Genomic DNA, 17,302 nt, shown 5'->3' with positions numbered 1-17,302 from the left:
CAGGAGGCGGGGCCTCGAGGTGCTCTATAGCAAGGCGGGGCCGAGGGCGGGGCTCGGGAGGCGGGGCTTCAAGCTGCTCCTTAGCTTGTCGGGGGGGGAGGGCGGAGCTCTGGAGGCGGGACCTCGAGATGCCCCACAACAAGGCCGAGCCGTGGGCGGGGCGGAGCTCGTGAGGCGGGGCTTTGAAAAGCTCCACGAGGCAGAGCCGGGAGTGGGGCGGAGCTTGGAAGGCGGGGCCTTGAGCTGCTCTATAAGGCAGGGTCGTGGGCGGGGCGAAATCCGGGAGGCGGGACCTCGAGCCTTAGTTTGTCGGGGGGCGGAACTCTGGAGGCGGGGCCTCGAGATGCCCCACAACAAGGCCGAGTCGTGGGCGGGGCAGAACTCGGGGTAAAGAGGCTGGAGCGCACTCAGCTCTTGGTCGAAGAGGCGGGCCCGAGGCGGAGCTCCAGCTCCGGAGTTAGTTCCGGGTGGTGCTCCAAAAGTGAACCAGGGGCTCAGGAGTCGGTTTCCTGAGAGGCTCAGAGTGCAGCCAGAGCCTTCGCTGGGGCTTCGAGAGGCTTCATATGTTGTTAGAATAGCGGTTCCTCGAGGGAATCTGCTCAGTGCAGGGGGACCGGCCTCGAGGGGCTTCGCATGCTGTCAGAGCTGTGGCACCGCCGGGAAGGATGAAGTGTGCGCAGACTCCCTGGACTCCAAGTGCTGTCCGATGCGAGGGGCTGGGGCGGGGGGGGGGGGGGGGGGGGGGAGAGGACGAGCCTTGAGCTGTGCTGGCCTCAGGGCACGCGGGGCTGCAGGGCGGGGGCGGAGATGGGAGGGTTCCTTCAAGATTTTCTGGAGCAAAGAAAGTTGCATTCGGGCTGAGCAGACTTTTTGGTGTGGGGAGATCCAGCGCCTGGACCTCCGGGGACTATGAGCTGCCCCAAGCCTCAGACCTGGCAGCGCTCCAGATCCTTATTCCAAAGTGTGGCTCACTGTGGACTTAAAGATGTGCTCAGAGTCCTCATTCCCACACTGTCACTGGCGTCGGCAGGCTGTGAGGTGGCCTAGAAGGCTACTAGCCCACTTTTGTGCTGCAGGTCAACTGAAATAAACGGCAGGACAGAGGCAAGGTTCCTTTTTTTTTTTAAGTACATTTTCCCATATGCACAATTGCAGGAACATCATGCACCATCATATGTTAAAAAAAAATACAGACTGGCGTTACCGGTATGACCAAGGTGACGGAATTGTTCCCGATGGAAAAGGGATGAAAATAGTGATGAATTGTTCTGACAAGCTGGTTTCCTTGCCACTAACTCCTTATTTTCGAAAAATAAAGTTGTTTCTGAAGGCATTCTCTAAGTCTGAATTTAGATTTCAGGACAAACAGCCTCATCTGTGTTAAAGATTGATATTGACTAATTACAACTGCATGATTGTGGAGAATTGTAATCTTGTACGGAGCCAAATTATCTTGAGCGCTCTAGTGCACTGCTATCCATTGCCCACGTCTGTGTCTAAAGTCCTTGTGACTATCACATGATGTTTGTTCCCACCATATTAACTACTAGTCTCCACCAACCCAAAAGCTAACAACGTCATCAGAGACCTGTAGCAGAGATTTCCCTGCTTTGTTGTGTATCTGGAAGGGGCCTTGACTTATCGCTTTCTTTTATTTTGTAACTACAAAACCTTCATGTGCCCATTTCCATGTTGGAACACAGTATTTGGGGCAATCCTCCTAGGCAAAGATGACTCAAAATTGGCTCCAGAATAAACAGTTGTTTAAACCCTTTAAAACGAGAGCTGTGTTTTGCTTGGACATTCCTATAGCAACAGCAGCATTGCCTTGCTATGTACTCTAACACAAGCTCATTTCACTGGCTCATCTTTCTCTTTAAATGTAAACCTCTAGAGGGCAGAGATGTTATTTCTCAGTGCCTAGAAGAAACTCACTAAACTACTTTTTCAAGGGATAAAATGATTTTAGAAAGAAACTTAGAAGCATCTGTAATTTAATAATTTCTGAGAGGTTTGAAAATATTGTAAAGTCCCCTGGTCATTCATCTTTAAGATCCAGCTTTATTCATGTTAAGTGAGAATAATATCTCATTACTGGTCCTTGAGGACCAAACATGGCCCACCTGAACATTCTTTAATATTCACTGCCATAGTCTGAACGTGAACTGCCCCCTTCAGGCACATGTGTTTGAACACTTGGTCCCCAACTGGTGGCACTGTTCGTGAAGGCTGTGGAAGCTTCAGGAGGCAGAACACTGATGGAGGAAGTGCTTCCTTTAGGGATGGGCCCTGAGGTTTTGTAACCCAATCCCATTTCCTGTTCATGATCTGCTTAGTGACTGTGGGTACAATGTGACCGGTCACTTCCCCTCCTCAGCCTGTCTTCCCCACCCTGATGAAATGTAAGGCCCTCAACTGGAACCAAAACCAACCCTCCCTCCCTGGCACTGCTTGTTAAGTACTTTGTCACAGCCACGAGAAAAATAACTAACATATCCATCACAGATAGTTCTTGGAAAGTATTAGTCAAAAGACAGACTGGTAGGAAAAGCTGGGGACTGACAGAGGCATTTTGCTTATCACCTAAGAAAATAGGTATTTATTTCTTATAGAAACTGTCATCTTTGCTACCTTAAACAGTCACAAGTACAACCCATTTATTCCACTGAATACTTTGTCTTTTTTTAAAAAACAATTTTATTATTATTATTATTTTGAAACAGTGTTTTACTGTGTAGCTCTGGCTGGCCTGGAACTTACTATGTAGACTAGGCTGGCTTTGACTCATAAAGAGCTGCCTGCCTCTACCTCCTTAGTGATGGGATTAAAGATATATGCCATACTCAGCCTTATTTTTATTATTTTGAACTATGTGTAGGTGTGCATTTGCATATGGGTATGTGCATGTGAGAGTGGATACCCACGGAGGACAGAGGAATCTGACCTCCTGGAACTGGAATTACAGATGGTTCCAGGAACCACACATGGATCCTCTGGAAGAATACCAAGTACTCATATAACAGCCAAGCCATCGCTCCAGCTGTACCACTTCTTTTTAAAATTATCTCATCCTGTTAAAACTGGTGTGCAGACAGAATGTTTTGCATTGACCTAGAATCAAAGTTATCAATGCAATTCGGCTACTTCAGTTCCAAGCAGAAATAGCTCCACAGAAGTGTAATATACTTGTCTTGAATATAAATTGAAGTTTCTCCTATACATGTATTATTAAACTCTTGTTCTCTTTTCTTTGAGATAAAGCTCATTCTGTATTCCAGGTTGGCCTTGAACTTACTGTGTAACCCAGCCAGGCTGCTCAAGTTTCCCTGGTGCTGGGATTATAGGCATGAATCACTTTGCCCCGCAATAGAACTTCCATTTGCCTTTTCTTTTGGGCAGCTCTCGTGTTCAGACTGAAAGTTAATTCAGCATGTTCAGGTTTCCTTTGACTCCTAGGCAGATGGAGGTAGATTTAAGATTCAATTATAGCAACTATTATTTCTGTGTGTGTGGTTGTTGTAGTTTCTTCCTTGGCTTCAAAATAAGATTCTTTCCCCCATGTTTTAATGATTTCATTACCACTATTTTAGCCAGTCCCTACGTCTCTTCATTAAAGCCACTCATTTTAGAAGCATAGAAAAGCCTGTATGGCGGTGCACATCTGTAATCAAGAGTACTGGGAGACAGGGAAGAGGAGGGAAGACCTTGTCTGGAGAGGGAGAGAAATGAGAGCAAAACTTTAAAATCATTTTAATTACATGGTATTTTTTACTCAGTGTGTGTTCATGTGTGCACACACTTGCCATGGCCTGCATACATGTGGAGGTCAGAACTCTCAGTCAGTTCTCTCCCTCCACTGTGTGGGGCTCAGACTCAAATTCAGGTTGTCAGGCTTGGCAGCGAGCGTCTTTATCTGCTCAGCCATCTCACTGGCCCAAGAGCAAGCATTTTAAATTACAACAATCACCTCACTTTCCTGTGCCTTGTTCCTTCTGATGACTTCTGAAGATCACTATTTTAAATTTTCTTAAATACCTACTATGTGCCAGGTGTCTTAGAGAAGAACACTGATGGAAAACTAAAGGTTCAGTTCCTGTACTTCTTCAGGAGCTACAAGATTAGGGGCTAACTGGGGGGCTAGACTGATACCACAAAGAAAAGAGAAAAAAGTTTTCCCTCCTGGGCCTGGGTTTACTGGTAATTACTGAGGAACAGAGAGGATGGTGCTGGGGACCAGAAATGGTGTTGACTGAAGGGCAGAAATCTAAGAGGACATGTTTTTGTTTTTTGGGGGGCCTGCCACCCAGTTCCCAAATAAATCACATATGGAGAGAGAGACCTATTACTACATATAAATGCCCAGCATCAGGTTGACTTGTTTCTAGGCAGCTTTTCTTATCATTAATTATCACATCTATCTTTTGCCTCTGGGCTTTTATCTTTGTTTCTGTATGCCTTTTTTTACTTCTTTCTTCGTGTCTGGCTGTGTAGCTAGGTGGCTGGCCCCTGGTGTCCTCCTCTCCTTGTTCTCTTGCTCCTCATTTCCTTCCAGATTTCTCCTCCTATTTATTTTCTCTGCCTGTCAGCCCTGCCTATCCTTTCTCCTGTGTTGCTATTGTTCGTTCAGTTCTTTATTAGATCATCAGGTGTTCTAGACAGGTGAAGTATCACAGCTTCACAGAGTTAAACAAATGTAATATAAAAGAATGCAAAACATCTTTGCATCATTAGAACAAATGTTCCACAGCATAAGCAAATGTAACACATCTTAAAATAATATTCTACAACAAGGACATAAGAGGCTAGGGGTAGAGATACATTTCAAAGATGTATTAGTGGCTTGTTGCTGCTACACCAAATGTCCACAAATGTTCTGGTCAAAGCAGTACAAGCAGATACTCTTATAGATCTCGAGGTTATAAGTACACAAAGTACCTTGGAGGATAACACCAAGGTGTTGGGGGAGGCTGGCTCCTCTAGGCAGCTTTGTGGTGGAGACCTCTTTTCTGGTTTCAGAGGCTGCTTATACTCCTTGGTTCACAGGCCTACACTGCATTACCTCTTCTTGCTTTGATTCCATGGTCATATAACTTTCTTCTAATTCTGGCATGTCCCTGTGTCCCTCTCATAGGGTCATGGGTCACTGGGACTCCATTGGATCCACCTGGATCACCCAGGTTAGTCTCTCATCTGATGAATTTTCACCTTACCATATCTACAAAGCCTCTTTTGCCAAATAAAGTAACTCCGGTTCCAGGGATTAGGACTTTGACATGGTCAGTGGCATTATTTGGCCTCACCACTGAAGTCATTTAAAAAGCCATGAAAGAAGATGGAATTACTCTGAAATCAGAATCAGAGCAGGAATCAGAATGCTGTCTGAAGTTGAGAGAAGAGAACATGTCTTGGACAGAGATTTAACAGGAAAGTTAGTCAACACAAGGACTAAAAATTGTCACTACTTGGCCAACCAAGCTGTTGCAAACACGGTATCGATGAACTGGTGGGGCAAGATCTAGACTGGGTAAGGAATAAATGGAAAATAAACAAATGAGGGTAGTAACAATGGGGTTGGGAAGAGCACTTGCCACCAAGCCTGACAATCTGAGTTAGATCCTGGAACCCACATGGCAGGAGGAAAGACTGATTCCCACAGTTGTCTGTTGATCTACACACACACACACACACACAAATACATGTATAAAAATGAAACAACTTTGAAAAGACTATAGACAAGTTTCACGTGTTATATTTCTTCCTGTGACAGGCCTTACTACGTAGACCTGCCTTTTCCCTCCGACTGTTGGCCTGCACAGATGTCCACCACCACAATGGTTACTGGAAAGTCTTTTTTAAAAGCTTGATTCCAGTAGAAGACTAAAAAAGGAGTAATGTGAAAGTCACAAGACAATGGCAAAAGAGTCAAGGAGACTTAGATGTGGAGGGAAAGAGATGGAGCAGGATGGGTTTGAAGACATGAGCTCTGAGCTCCCTGAAAAGTAAGACAGGGTAGGAAGATGACCCTGGAAGCAAGCGAAGAGCCTGGGTAGGAAAATGCTTCTGTCACCAAGAGAACAGAATGGGGATGAAGGAAGCTATACATCATAGAGAAGGCGCTAAATGCCTCAAGGCTGCTGCTATTCCCTAGGAGCTCTTAGAGCAAACAGGTTGATCAAACCATGAAATGATTTTGAGACAGACACGTGAAACAGGAACACGTACAACAGCAGGAGAGCCACAGGCCTGACGCCATCTAAGTGTTATTATCAGTGAGAACGAAACAAGAGGAACCAAGTTTGCAAGGTCTGAGGAAGGCAGGATAAGCAATGTCAGGTTGTAGGTGCTCCAACGGGACAACCTTGCTGTAGTCTGAACTAAGAACAAGCAGAGGGTCTGGCCATTTTGTCTTTAATAAACACATCAGGCTGAGATAAGAAGTTTGCTAAAATTTCACAAATCCACCACAGTTTAAATCACATACTTAGAAAACCTGAAGAAACATTTTTAAAATGTACAACCCCATTAATGGAAACAATTAATGGAGGAAGATAAAAAGTTACAGAAAGGAAAAATTCTTTGTTAACCATATTTGTGGACGACAATATCCAGAATATCATCATCATCATCTTTGCCCCAGCTAAATGATGCTTAAGCATGCATGGGCAGCCTGTTTATGGTGGTTCTCCAGTTGTTCCTATTCTGAGCAGTCCTAGATGCTTGTGTTATCGTCACATCCAAGGTTCCACAGTCTTCCTTTATGCTGTCTATGCAGCGTTTTGGAGGCCTTCCTCTATCTTATCCTGTGCACTCCTCCAAGCAGTGCTATCTTTGGGTATCTGCCATCATTCATTCTTATAACATGGCCGAAGTAGCTCAAGCGCTGTTGCCATATCGTGTAGTTTACTTCCTTCTGTAGATGGAGATGTTTCTTAATGTCATCAATGCACAGATCTTGATGCTTCTCTCTTAAAGCCAGAGGAGGAGGGGAGGGGGCTGATAGAAATGGACAGGAAAGACACTTCCTCATGCCAAAAAGTCACCACAGTAGGAACCTGGAACGTGAGAACACTAAACTAGATAGTAGCTGTCTCCTCGATGGCAAGACTGGAAATGACCAGCCAGGTTCTCTGGAAACCTGGGGAATTTGGTGTGGGTGAAGAGAGATCCAGGTGGTCGGCTAAAGGCTACCACATGAAGAGGAAGAGACCTGGTCAGTCATCCTCATCAGCTCAGACCACAAAACCAAACTGAATATGGACAAGTTCAACAGAAACACCTGGGTTAAAGTCCCAGAATCTGACAGTGCCCCAGTACCTCCAGGTCCTAAGTGCAGGACAGATGATGCTTCTCTCATAAAGCTGAAATGGGGGAGGGGAGCTGACAGAATGGACCAGAAAGGCACTTCCTCATGCCAAAGAGTCACCACAATGGGGACCTGGAACGTGAGAACACTAAGCTAGATAAGATATCTAAAATATACAAAGATAAAATTTAGAATACAAAAAGCTAAATAGGACTCATAACCACCCAGTCAATAAATGGGCTAAAGAAATCTTCACAAAAAATGAGGTACAAATGGCCCACAAACATTTGATAGTGTTCAATCTCACTAGATATCAAAGAAATGCAAATGAAAACTACATTGAGAAGACTACTTTCAGGGATCGTTTCTATAGTTGCTTATCAGAGAAATTTCTCTGACTGTGTAGAGGACCCAAGTGCAACAAGGAGGGTGTGATCGCTATTCTTGGTTGTCAACTTGATCACATCTGGAATGAACTATGATGCAGAATCCGTGAGAGATTCTTTTTGCTTGGGTGAATCCAGTTCTAGTACGGACCTTTGAAGTACGAAGACACACACCTTTGATCTGAATCTTGAGGCTGAAGACACACTTTAATGTAGGCCACTCCTGCTGGAAACCTATATAAAAACACAGAAGAAGGAAGCTTTTGCTCTTTGCCCACCTTGCTAGCAATCATTCCTTCACTGGCATTGGAGCCTACTCTTCTTTGGGATTCCAGCATATACTTTAGACCATCGGAGAGATCACGCTTTGTGGACTGAGCAACTACTGGATCCTTGGACTTTTCATTCAGTCAGCCATTGTTGGATTAGCTGAACTGCAGTCTGTAAGTCATCCCAATATATCCCCTTTAATATACACTAATGTATCACATATTAATATATTGGTATCTTAATAATTATATTTAGAGAGAGCAAGAGAGATTAATTCTCTAAGTTCTGCTACTGTAGAGAGCCCTGACTACAACAGAGTGTACTTCACTGAGAGAATGACCTCACTAGACAAGGACAGGCACAGCCCTGCCTGAAGTGTGAGAAATGTGGAAAGACGCTGCCTTTGGGGCCTTGCTGAGCATGAAGGCAAGCCCTGCTGCAACTATTTCTATTCGTCAAGTACATTCAGGCCAAAATGGGCATGGTGGAGCTGAAAGCCATACTTCAAGTAGTCCCTGGTTGCGGAATTCCTCCGTTTGCCTAGGCACATACTAGACCTTACCCGTAGATTCCAGGGACTCTCAGTAACTGTTCATGCCCTTAATAAATCTGAATCTTTGGGAGGGGGAAAATAAACTACAGAGAGAGATCATCATAGCCCAGTCTGAACGGTAAGAGTTAATCAATAAAACAAAATCAGGGCTCACACCTTTAGTTCCAGCACTGATGAGGTAGAAGGCAAGGGGACTTCTGTGAGTCTCAAGTACTATACAAGGCCAATCAGGGCTACATAGTGAGACCATCAAAAAAAAAAAAAAAAAAGGGAAGAAAAGAAATACTGGTAGGAATAAAGGGTGTGGACAAAAGGAACTCTTATACACTGCTGGTGGCAATGCCAACTATGGAAGTTGGTGTGGAGCTTCCTCAAAGTTGAAAGTAGATCTTCCAAATGACCCAGCTATCTGAAGAACTCTATGTCAATACATCACAGAGGCTCTTGCACAGCGATGTTTATTGTAGCACTCTTTGTAGTAGCGGAGTCATTAAACCAACCTAGGTGTCTAACTATAGAGGAATGGATAAAGAAAATGTGGCATATATACACAAGGGAACTTTTTTAGCCACAGAGAGGAATGCCATTTGCAAAAAATTAATATAACTAGTGCTATTCATCTTAACAGATTTAAAGCAATCTTAGATAAATATCAGATGTTCCTTTCATTTATGGGTCCTAGATTTTATAGATACATAAAACCGTGTGTGTGTGTGTGTGTGTGTGTGTGTGTGTAAAACATCTGTCTAAGGGAATAGAGGAGACTAATAGGAGAGGGAAGGAAAAGATGGGAAGGTGAAACAGTCAGTACAAGGAGGTAATATACTCAACCTACCTTATTTATATACTTGCATTTAAATGTCCTTATGAAACTCAGTACCATGTAAAATGAACATAGATCAATTAAAATACAGTTTAAAATCTATATATATATTCTAAAATGTACAATCCACTTAAGAATCATGAACATTTTCATTATGTAGTTTTTATTTTAGATGAACATTATTGTAAAAAAAAGTCCACCGGGAATAAAACCCATTTTTTTAAAAACACGGCTTCAGTATCAGCATAGTTAATGAAGTGGCTTCAGCAGACCAGCCACAAGACAGGTCTGTATTATCCACAGGAGCTTTCCACAGTAAGCCACTGGGGCAAAGGAAAATATGTTTAAGCACAAAAGTCTATGAAAAACCTCCATAGTTCCCACGGGGGCATGATTTTCATCAGACAGTTCCCGGCGTTTTGCATTAAGGGAACTGCAGCATCAGCTGCAGACAGTCAAGACAAACCCATCTGTAAGGCCATTGGAATGAACAATCAGAAGTTCACTTTTTAAAAAGGTACAAAGATGAAATATAAAGTTCTGTTAGTTCCTGGCATATGGCACACATCTCAAGACACAAAGTTAAAATCTGGAAATCCTTAAAACAAATGCTTGCTGATTTTCCTTTCTGTGCTCAGTCGTTTACTTTCTTTCTAATGAACATGGCGCTCATAAATTTTATTAGTATCTCCTGACCTGCTATGTCCTTCTGAATCAAGGGATTTCATTTTCAGACAGTCTTCTCTGCCACTGGGTGTAATGAGAAGGATAACGAAGGTTTCTTTGTTCTGTTTAATTTTTTTTTAAGTCTAAAAAACTGAATTGAAGAAATTTTGAGATGAGTAAACCAACATAATAAAATGCGGTTTTAAAATTCTAGGCTTAGAATCTCATCTTTAAAGATTAAGATATATTTTTAAAATCATTTAAGTCATAAGCTTGAAGAGAAAGTCTGCTAATTTGTTGTTCTACTGCTCAGAGGAAGATACTTCATCAGCCCTAACAGAGATTCCCAGGACTTGGAGCCTCTACAATGCAGTGGTCATTTCTCACTTGGAACAGTCCCTTGTATATTGCACAACTAAGTTCATTACCTGACAGGGTGGTAACATTTTTTTGTATGCTACTGGATATTGACATGTAGGCTTTATTTGAAACTAAGGTGTCAATTCCTCTTTTCCAAGGATGTCTTCAGTTCAAAACAAGATAAAACATACTGTCTAAATTTTGTTGAATGCTTAGAGGCTGGCTCACTGTTTTTCTTCCAGGTATTAGAATATTAGTTAGCTAAATGAGGTATAATAAAAAAAAAACAGTCCTTCAAAGTAAAGAGTCTTCAGGAAATTTATAACAAAGACTGCATAAAATGTCCACGTGCAGTAAGAAGCCCTGCAGTTTCCCTGACCAGTGTGCAGGGAGATCACTTCAGCATCATCTGAAGAAAGAGGCTAGAATAGGTTCCCAGTGAAACATTGTGCAATCAACCGATTTACATGCTACTTAGTTACAGCACACTTCACTGTCTGATACCCTCAGACTCCCTTTGAAACTCTTGAGTCAAACTATTGTCAAAAAATTAGCACAATGATAATAAAGTGCAGCCACTGACCCACTAATACTGCTGCGAAATCTTTACCCTATCTGTAAGATCACAACAATGTGCACACACGCTCGTGCACACACACAAAAAAGAAATCTAGATTTCTTGAGTTTCAGCAGGGAACAGACAATTATCTGTCACTAAATTCATCTACAGATAGAAAAAATAATGCACCATATGTACATCATTAAGCAAAGTTGTTGGGTTGTTTTTACCATGCAGAAAGTGAATTTCCTATGGTCTGAGTTCAAATCATATACAATTTAGCAGAGCTAAATGTAAGAAAATAGTAAGGACAATTTATTTCTATATAACAGAGAATATACTCCCAGTTTGCTGCTACTTCAAAGAGCACTTTTAGACTCACCTAACATTTACAGGCTCATTCAAAGAGAAGAGTTCATGGAGACTAGTTATTAACCCACAAAAGACACAACAAGAGTGAAGAATCAAAAGCAAAGCATTCTGGTTTGTCTGTTATAAAAAAAAAGCTGACCACAGAACATGTCAGTTTTGGTTTGCAGACAACCCCTGAGATAGAAACCAAAGTGTTAAGACACCGAACAGTCAGAGGTAAATACTAAGAGAATTACATTCGTATATGGTGTCACAGCTCCTGCTGTTTGCAAAGTACTTTGCTATCATTGTAACTGCTTGAACTTTTTTCCCCAAAAAAAGGAGTGATAAGACATTTCTAAAAAAAAAAAAAATATCGTCTTTAATTTGAATGTATTTAATTTGAAGATGTTAAGATTTACAATCAATTCTCACTGAGAGAACTACTTACATCTGGACAGTAATATGTGACTTTAAGCTGATAGGTAACTAGGGAAAAAGAAGAAAAGGCTAAAGTTTGTCCACAGTAAAGTCAGCATATCCACCAAAAATAACTCTGGTATGCTTGCAGCCACTGGAACGCTTCTGAATCTTCCCACAGACGGGAAGGCCTGACTGGTCCAAGCACTGAAGCAGAATTCCCATGTAACCAAATATCCATGTCCATTTCCACTTCCAGGTCTTAATGAACAGCACAAGAGCAGGGCAGTGACTGCTACCAGTTCCTTTCCCTTGTCACCTGTTTCTAGGCCCTCTACGTAAGGACACTGAAGGCTACAACAGCAGTGACATTATGATCTGTATTTGGCACGTAATTTAACATTAAACACCTCCTACCCCCTCTAGTGTGTTTTATATACAAAAGAAACATCAGAACCAGCATTTGGTGAGAAGGCAGCAAAGCTTTCGGTTGGCTCTGGCCTAGACAGCCACACCACATCTCTAACTACAAACCTAAACGTAAAGGGCTGGGTCCTATACATTCAGCAATGGCTGTTTGAAAGCTGAAACCTGGATCGTATGTGCTCTAAAGAAAAGACAAGATTTCTGGAGAAAGTGATAGGTCTAATTACTTTTATATATATTTTTAAACACCAAATAGAACCAAAAGTCATCCTTTTCAACATTGCTAACAACTATCTTACAGCAACATGTCTAATTTCTCTCCATATAGGTATGTTTTATGCAAACTGAAATCTAAATCTAACCTTTGCTAACTCTCTCACAGATGGGGACTATGGTTAAAAAATGGGTAAGACAAGCTAATGGGTAAAACTAAGAAAGAATATTTACATATTCTGGTGTGATAACAAAGCCCTAATGACCATTTCTCTCCCTATGTGGAATCCCAATGCATGAAGTTCACAGACAGACACAAGAGTTCTTACATAGATTATTGGTTTTAGATTAGTAAATAATGACAAGAAGTCAGGCAGGAAAAGGGACAGCAAATACGACCCTCAGAAACAGTGAGACTACAGTGCTTTCTACACGCTGTTTCAGAGGAGCCAGTGGCAGCCAACTTAAAAAGAATACAGCTACTCAGGGATGAACAAAATTGATAACCACCTGAAAAGATGAAAATGATGTGGCCTCTGTGAATAGATGGGTATTTTATGAATTTTAAAAGTTAATCAGAATTTAATGATTTGTAAGAACACTATAAATCAAAGTCCTTTAATAAATGCTACCAAGAGAAGAACTTCTGGCCATATGACCCAGGCCAACCATCCTTTAATTTTAGAGGTTGCTCTGTTTAATGTTCTGCTGTCTTTAAATATTCCCAAATATGTAAGTCTAGAACTTCATGCCACTAAAGTGCTCAGTTAGGAGTCTAAGATTATGCTGTACCACAGAAAGACTGACACTCATGTGCAAAGAAAGATAGCAGCTTCCAGGACAGGCAGTAAAACAAGGAAAAACCAGTTAGATCCTGCAAGTGTCTCCACGTAATTGCTTCCATGTTTGAAGAAAGGAGCCTGCTCTTTTGCTAGGCCATGAGGCTGGAATCCACTTGGTGTTCTGTGTTGAGAGGTCTAGAGTTCCATGGTGCTCTCCGCAGCAGTAGGGCGAGGTGACTCTGAGGCTGGGTAACCTGTGCTTTCAGAGAAGCAGGGAAGGGCCCTCTAGGTATACTGCAGTCTCTCAGAAATGAAGAGTTCATCAAAGCAATGAACAACGGAAGAAACTTGTCTTCTTAGACCGGTTTTCTGTTATTTTCACTGGCCCGCCTGCTCCTGATGAATTGCTGTCATTCTGAAAAACAGGACATGAAGCTGCTAAGGAAACAAAAATTTTAGGTTTGACCCCAATTACCTACAAAGTAAAAGCACACCATGTGAGGAATACACTCTAGTACACTCTCTCCCGTGCTCACTGCAAAGTTCTACCAGAGAGGGAATTAGTTAAGTCTCAGCATTGTCTTCTTTTTTGCAAGTGGTGGATTAAGAAAAGACAAATATTCTTAGGCTAGTTAGCACTTTGGTTTTAACCATGTGTTAGGGAGGATGATCCTCTATCTAGTTTAAAGCAATTTCAGCCAAGGCCTGTTAGGTGTCAAGAATAATGATGGAAACAGGGCTAAGGCAGTAGCAAGAGGAGTTGGTAATAGAAGGGAGATACTTTTCATGAGGACCCACGGTAAAATGAACTTTAGGACGACCTAAAGATTCATATCTGACAGTTCAAATTGAAGCAAACTTGAGCAACTCCAAGATTATCATTACATAGATATAAGTATGTATTATATGAAAATTGAACTAGACAATTTTATGAAAAAAGAAATTTATACCATTATTATTTTCACTATTCTGATAAAAATTCAATTAACTACCACTTAAGGAGCCAGAGGAAAGAGACAGCTGTGGTGCAGAAACAACCCAAAACAATAGAAAATAGAATCATGGTGCAATCATAAGAAAGCATCGGGAACAAGTAAGATTATGTGAGCATATTATAATCATGCTGTCCATTCTGTTGAGTACCAGGCTGAAAGGCTGTATCATAGAAATAAAAACTATAATGATACAAACCATTTTTCTGTTGAGTTTTGTCATTATATCCCGTGCAAGTGTAAAAAATGCCTAAAGGTAAAATAAACAAACAACATTATTGTTAAATAATTGTATTTCAAAACAGAAATATAGAATTTTTATTATTTATTTGTGAATATATCACTGCAGAGTTTCTAATTGAAAAAATAGTATAATTAAAATTTTAGCATATCGTTATTGGCTTTTTCAGTTATATCGCATTTTCCAGTGTTGTCACATTGTCATTCCTTGGTCAAATATTTTATGCATGCAATGTTTGCCACAAGTTCCTAATGTGGCACACATAGTTATAAGTAGTTTTCTCAATACACTAAGAACAGGGGAGAGGCTCTGTTTAAACCACCCTGCTCCCCTAGGGAAAGGCTTCAACCTCTGGCCCAGATGATGCTTGCCTTAGGGTTACTATTGCTGTGATCGAACACTATGACCAAAGCAACTTGGGGAGGAAAGGGTTATTCAGATCATGCTTCCACATCACAGTTCATCATCAAAGGAAATCAGGACAGAAATTTAAGCACAGCAAGAACCTGGAGCTGATAAAGAGGCCATAGAAGGTGCTGCTCACTGGCTTGCTTCACATGGCTTGCTCAGCCTGCTTTCTTATAGAACCTAGAACAACCAACCCAGGGGTGGCACCACCCACAATGAGCTCAGTCCTCCTCCATCAATCACTACGAATTAAGAAAATGCCCTAAATCCTGATCTTACGGAGGCATTTTTCTCAATCGAGGTCCCTTCCTCTCAGATGACTTTAACTTGACCTATAACTATCCAACACAATGTTAAAATCTGTATAGGAAGTGCCCTAAGAACAAGTATGGGTTAAACTATAGCACTAAGAGTCCATCTCACAAAAACCTATACCTTTCCTTTCTGACCTCTTCTGGGGACATACTTAAGTATGCAGAATCGGCCATGCCTTAATACTTTGAACTGCTAGTTCCCGGAACTCACCTAAACCACATGCACACACACGTGTGGAAATCAATTTAAAAGGAAGCTGAGAAAACCCACTTCACTCACTGGCTTCTTTAAAAACATCTGTCATCATTTTTACTTTGTTTCCACAGAGGTATGAAATTCATTCTGGGGTCAAGATTGAGGGGTGTCCCACAGGAGCTCCCCCACTTTGGTGGAAGGAATCTGTTCACAAAAGAAGGAAGTTTGCTTTTCTTTTTATCTATGCTTATGAAAATAAATCAGTGTCAAGTTCCTGTTTCTCAATACTCAGTAGGCAACCTGAAAATTAGTGCTGATTGTTTCACAGAAAGCAAAAGTCCTGACAGGTACCCACTGACCACTAAGGCCACTTAAGTCTTGCTATTTTAGCCACTGTGTAAAGAGAAGAATCTAAGACACTACAGCTTAGTTGGAACTGTGAGGACCATTAAGCACAGGTACTAACTCTATTACATGGCAGATAAAGATACAGATCATCTACAGTTTTCTAGAGCAGGTTTTCTTCACAAAGGGTAGAAATACTGGTGATATTTTGTTAATTTTTAAAAACTGATCATAAAATTATAATTTTCATCTGTTCTTTGAAGACCTTAGATGAGCTTCTTAAAATTATTTTTACTACATTTTAATTGCTTGCTGTGTTTGTGTGTATAGATAATGTTCGCCACAGTGCAAACACATAAGTCAGAGGACATGGGTTCTAAAGCTCAAACTCGGACTCCCTGGCAAGCTCCTTTGCCCTCTGAGCCATCTTGCCAGCCCCCCAGATAATTCTGTTATAATGGCTAACTTAATGGAAATGTATTAAGACTAATCTATGAAAACTACTTTCTTATATTTACTAAATGCCATAGTATTATAGTGTCACGCTTAATCTACTTCAAATGTGTACACAAAGGGACTCCATTCAAGAGACAGCAGTTTAATTCAAGTGATTGTGCTTGTCTGCTGACGGCCAGCAGGGAAGAACGACAAATGAGCAAAGGACACTGAGTCTGCAATTGCTAACTCCCAAACAAATAGCTGCACTGAACTTAATATGAACTTGTGTCTCCTCTCTTCTGAGAATCTTAATTGAGCAATCTTAACATAACCTATGTGGAGGCCATATGCAAGAAATCCAGGGGGCAGAGTCTATGTAAAAGCCCAAGGCATAAAAGTACTCAGGACGCTTGGATTGGGTTGAGCTGCTACCTAGCGAGACCACCATACATTCCTTACCTCTTCTACATTTGTGCTGGATTTTGCACTTGTCTCCAAAAATTTAATCCCATAGTCAATTGCTAACTGAAAGGCAAACAGAAATCAAATTTAGTGAAAGTGGCTTGGACATACAAAGCCCTTAGTAGAATATACATTTGTCAAAGCCCCCAAGAGTCTATGCCAGAACTCATGGTTTTCACTTTTGTTTGTTTTCTTATACTGTGCTTTAAATTCTATAATTTAACATAGTTTAAAAATGACACAGCTTCTGTTTAAAATGTCATGTTAGAAATTTGTTCTATTGTACTTGTGAGTCTCTAACAAACACACAAGAAAAACTATGAGATGGAGTCTCAGCCTTACCACCACCTGGGATTCATTTACTCCTTTATCTTGTCTCCAGGAGCAGAACTTTCCAAGTGTAACTAGCCTGACCTTCCTTTCTGAAAGAACTGCCCTGTGAAATAGAACAGCAAATCTGAACTCTTTTTAGAGTTCTAACCCATGTAACACTACTCACATCAAGTGAAGGTTTCTAAGGACACGTTGGTGCTCACACTGAAAGACAAATGGGTTTGCGCCCATCACTGCAGAAAGTCTCTCAAGAACTGAGAAAATACAATAAGCAAACGTGACAAAAAATAATCATTTACTCTACAGATGTAAGATAGTCAGGTGCCTGTAGATGTCACCTCTGACACCAGGAGCTGCTGCTCATGAACTGAAGCTAACTTTCTATACTCTTAGGGAAAACAATGAACTGGAAAGTGATTATGGCTGAAATTTCACCTACACTAGTATAGTTTTTCAGAAAC

General features: G+C 41.4%; 1 protein-coding gene and 1 pseudogene across 1 annotated transcript in view; one reads left to right on the top strand and one right to left on the bottom strand.

The window, feature by feature from the left end:
• Positions 1–7,645: 7,645 nt before the first annotated feature.
• LOC121466248 lies at positions 7,646–7,755 on the top strand (annotated as a pseudogene).
• Positions 7,756–9,424: 1,669 nt separating this feature from the next.
• Positions 9,425–17,302, bottom strand: part of Rab8b (RAB8B, member RAS oncogene family) — a 67,964-nt gene continuing 60,086 nt past the window's right edge. The window contains exons 6-8 of the mRNA XM_041679646.1: positions 16,506–16,571; positions 14,304–14,354; positions 9,425–13,527 (exon numbers count right to left, since the gene is read on the bottom strand). Of these exons, the coding sequence (XP_041535580.1) occupies positions 13,435–13,527; positions 14,304–14,354; positions 16,506–16,571 (210 nt within the window). The 3' untranslated portion in view covers positions 9,425–13,434. The remainder of the gene's footprint in view (positions 13,528–14,303; positions 14,355–16,505; positions 16,572–17,302) is intronic.

This window comes from Microtus oregoni, unplaced genomic scaffold (assembly GCF_018167655.1).
Source record: "Microtus oregoni isolate MIOR12 unplaced genomic scaffold, Mior012 000032F_ref0000030, whole genome shotgun sequence".
Classification (NCBI taxonomy): Eukaryota; Metazoa; Chordata; class Mammalia; order Rodentia; family Cricetidae; genus Microtus; species Microtus oregoni.
Note: the sequence above shows the minus strand (reverse complement) of the source record. Positions and strands in the feature narration are given on the sequence as shown.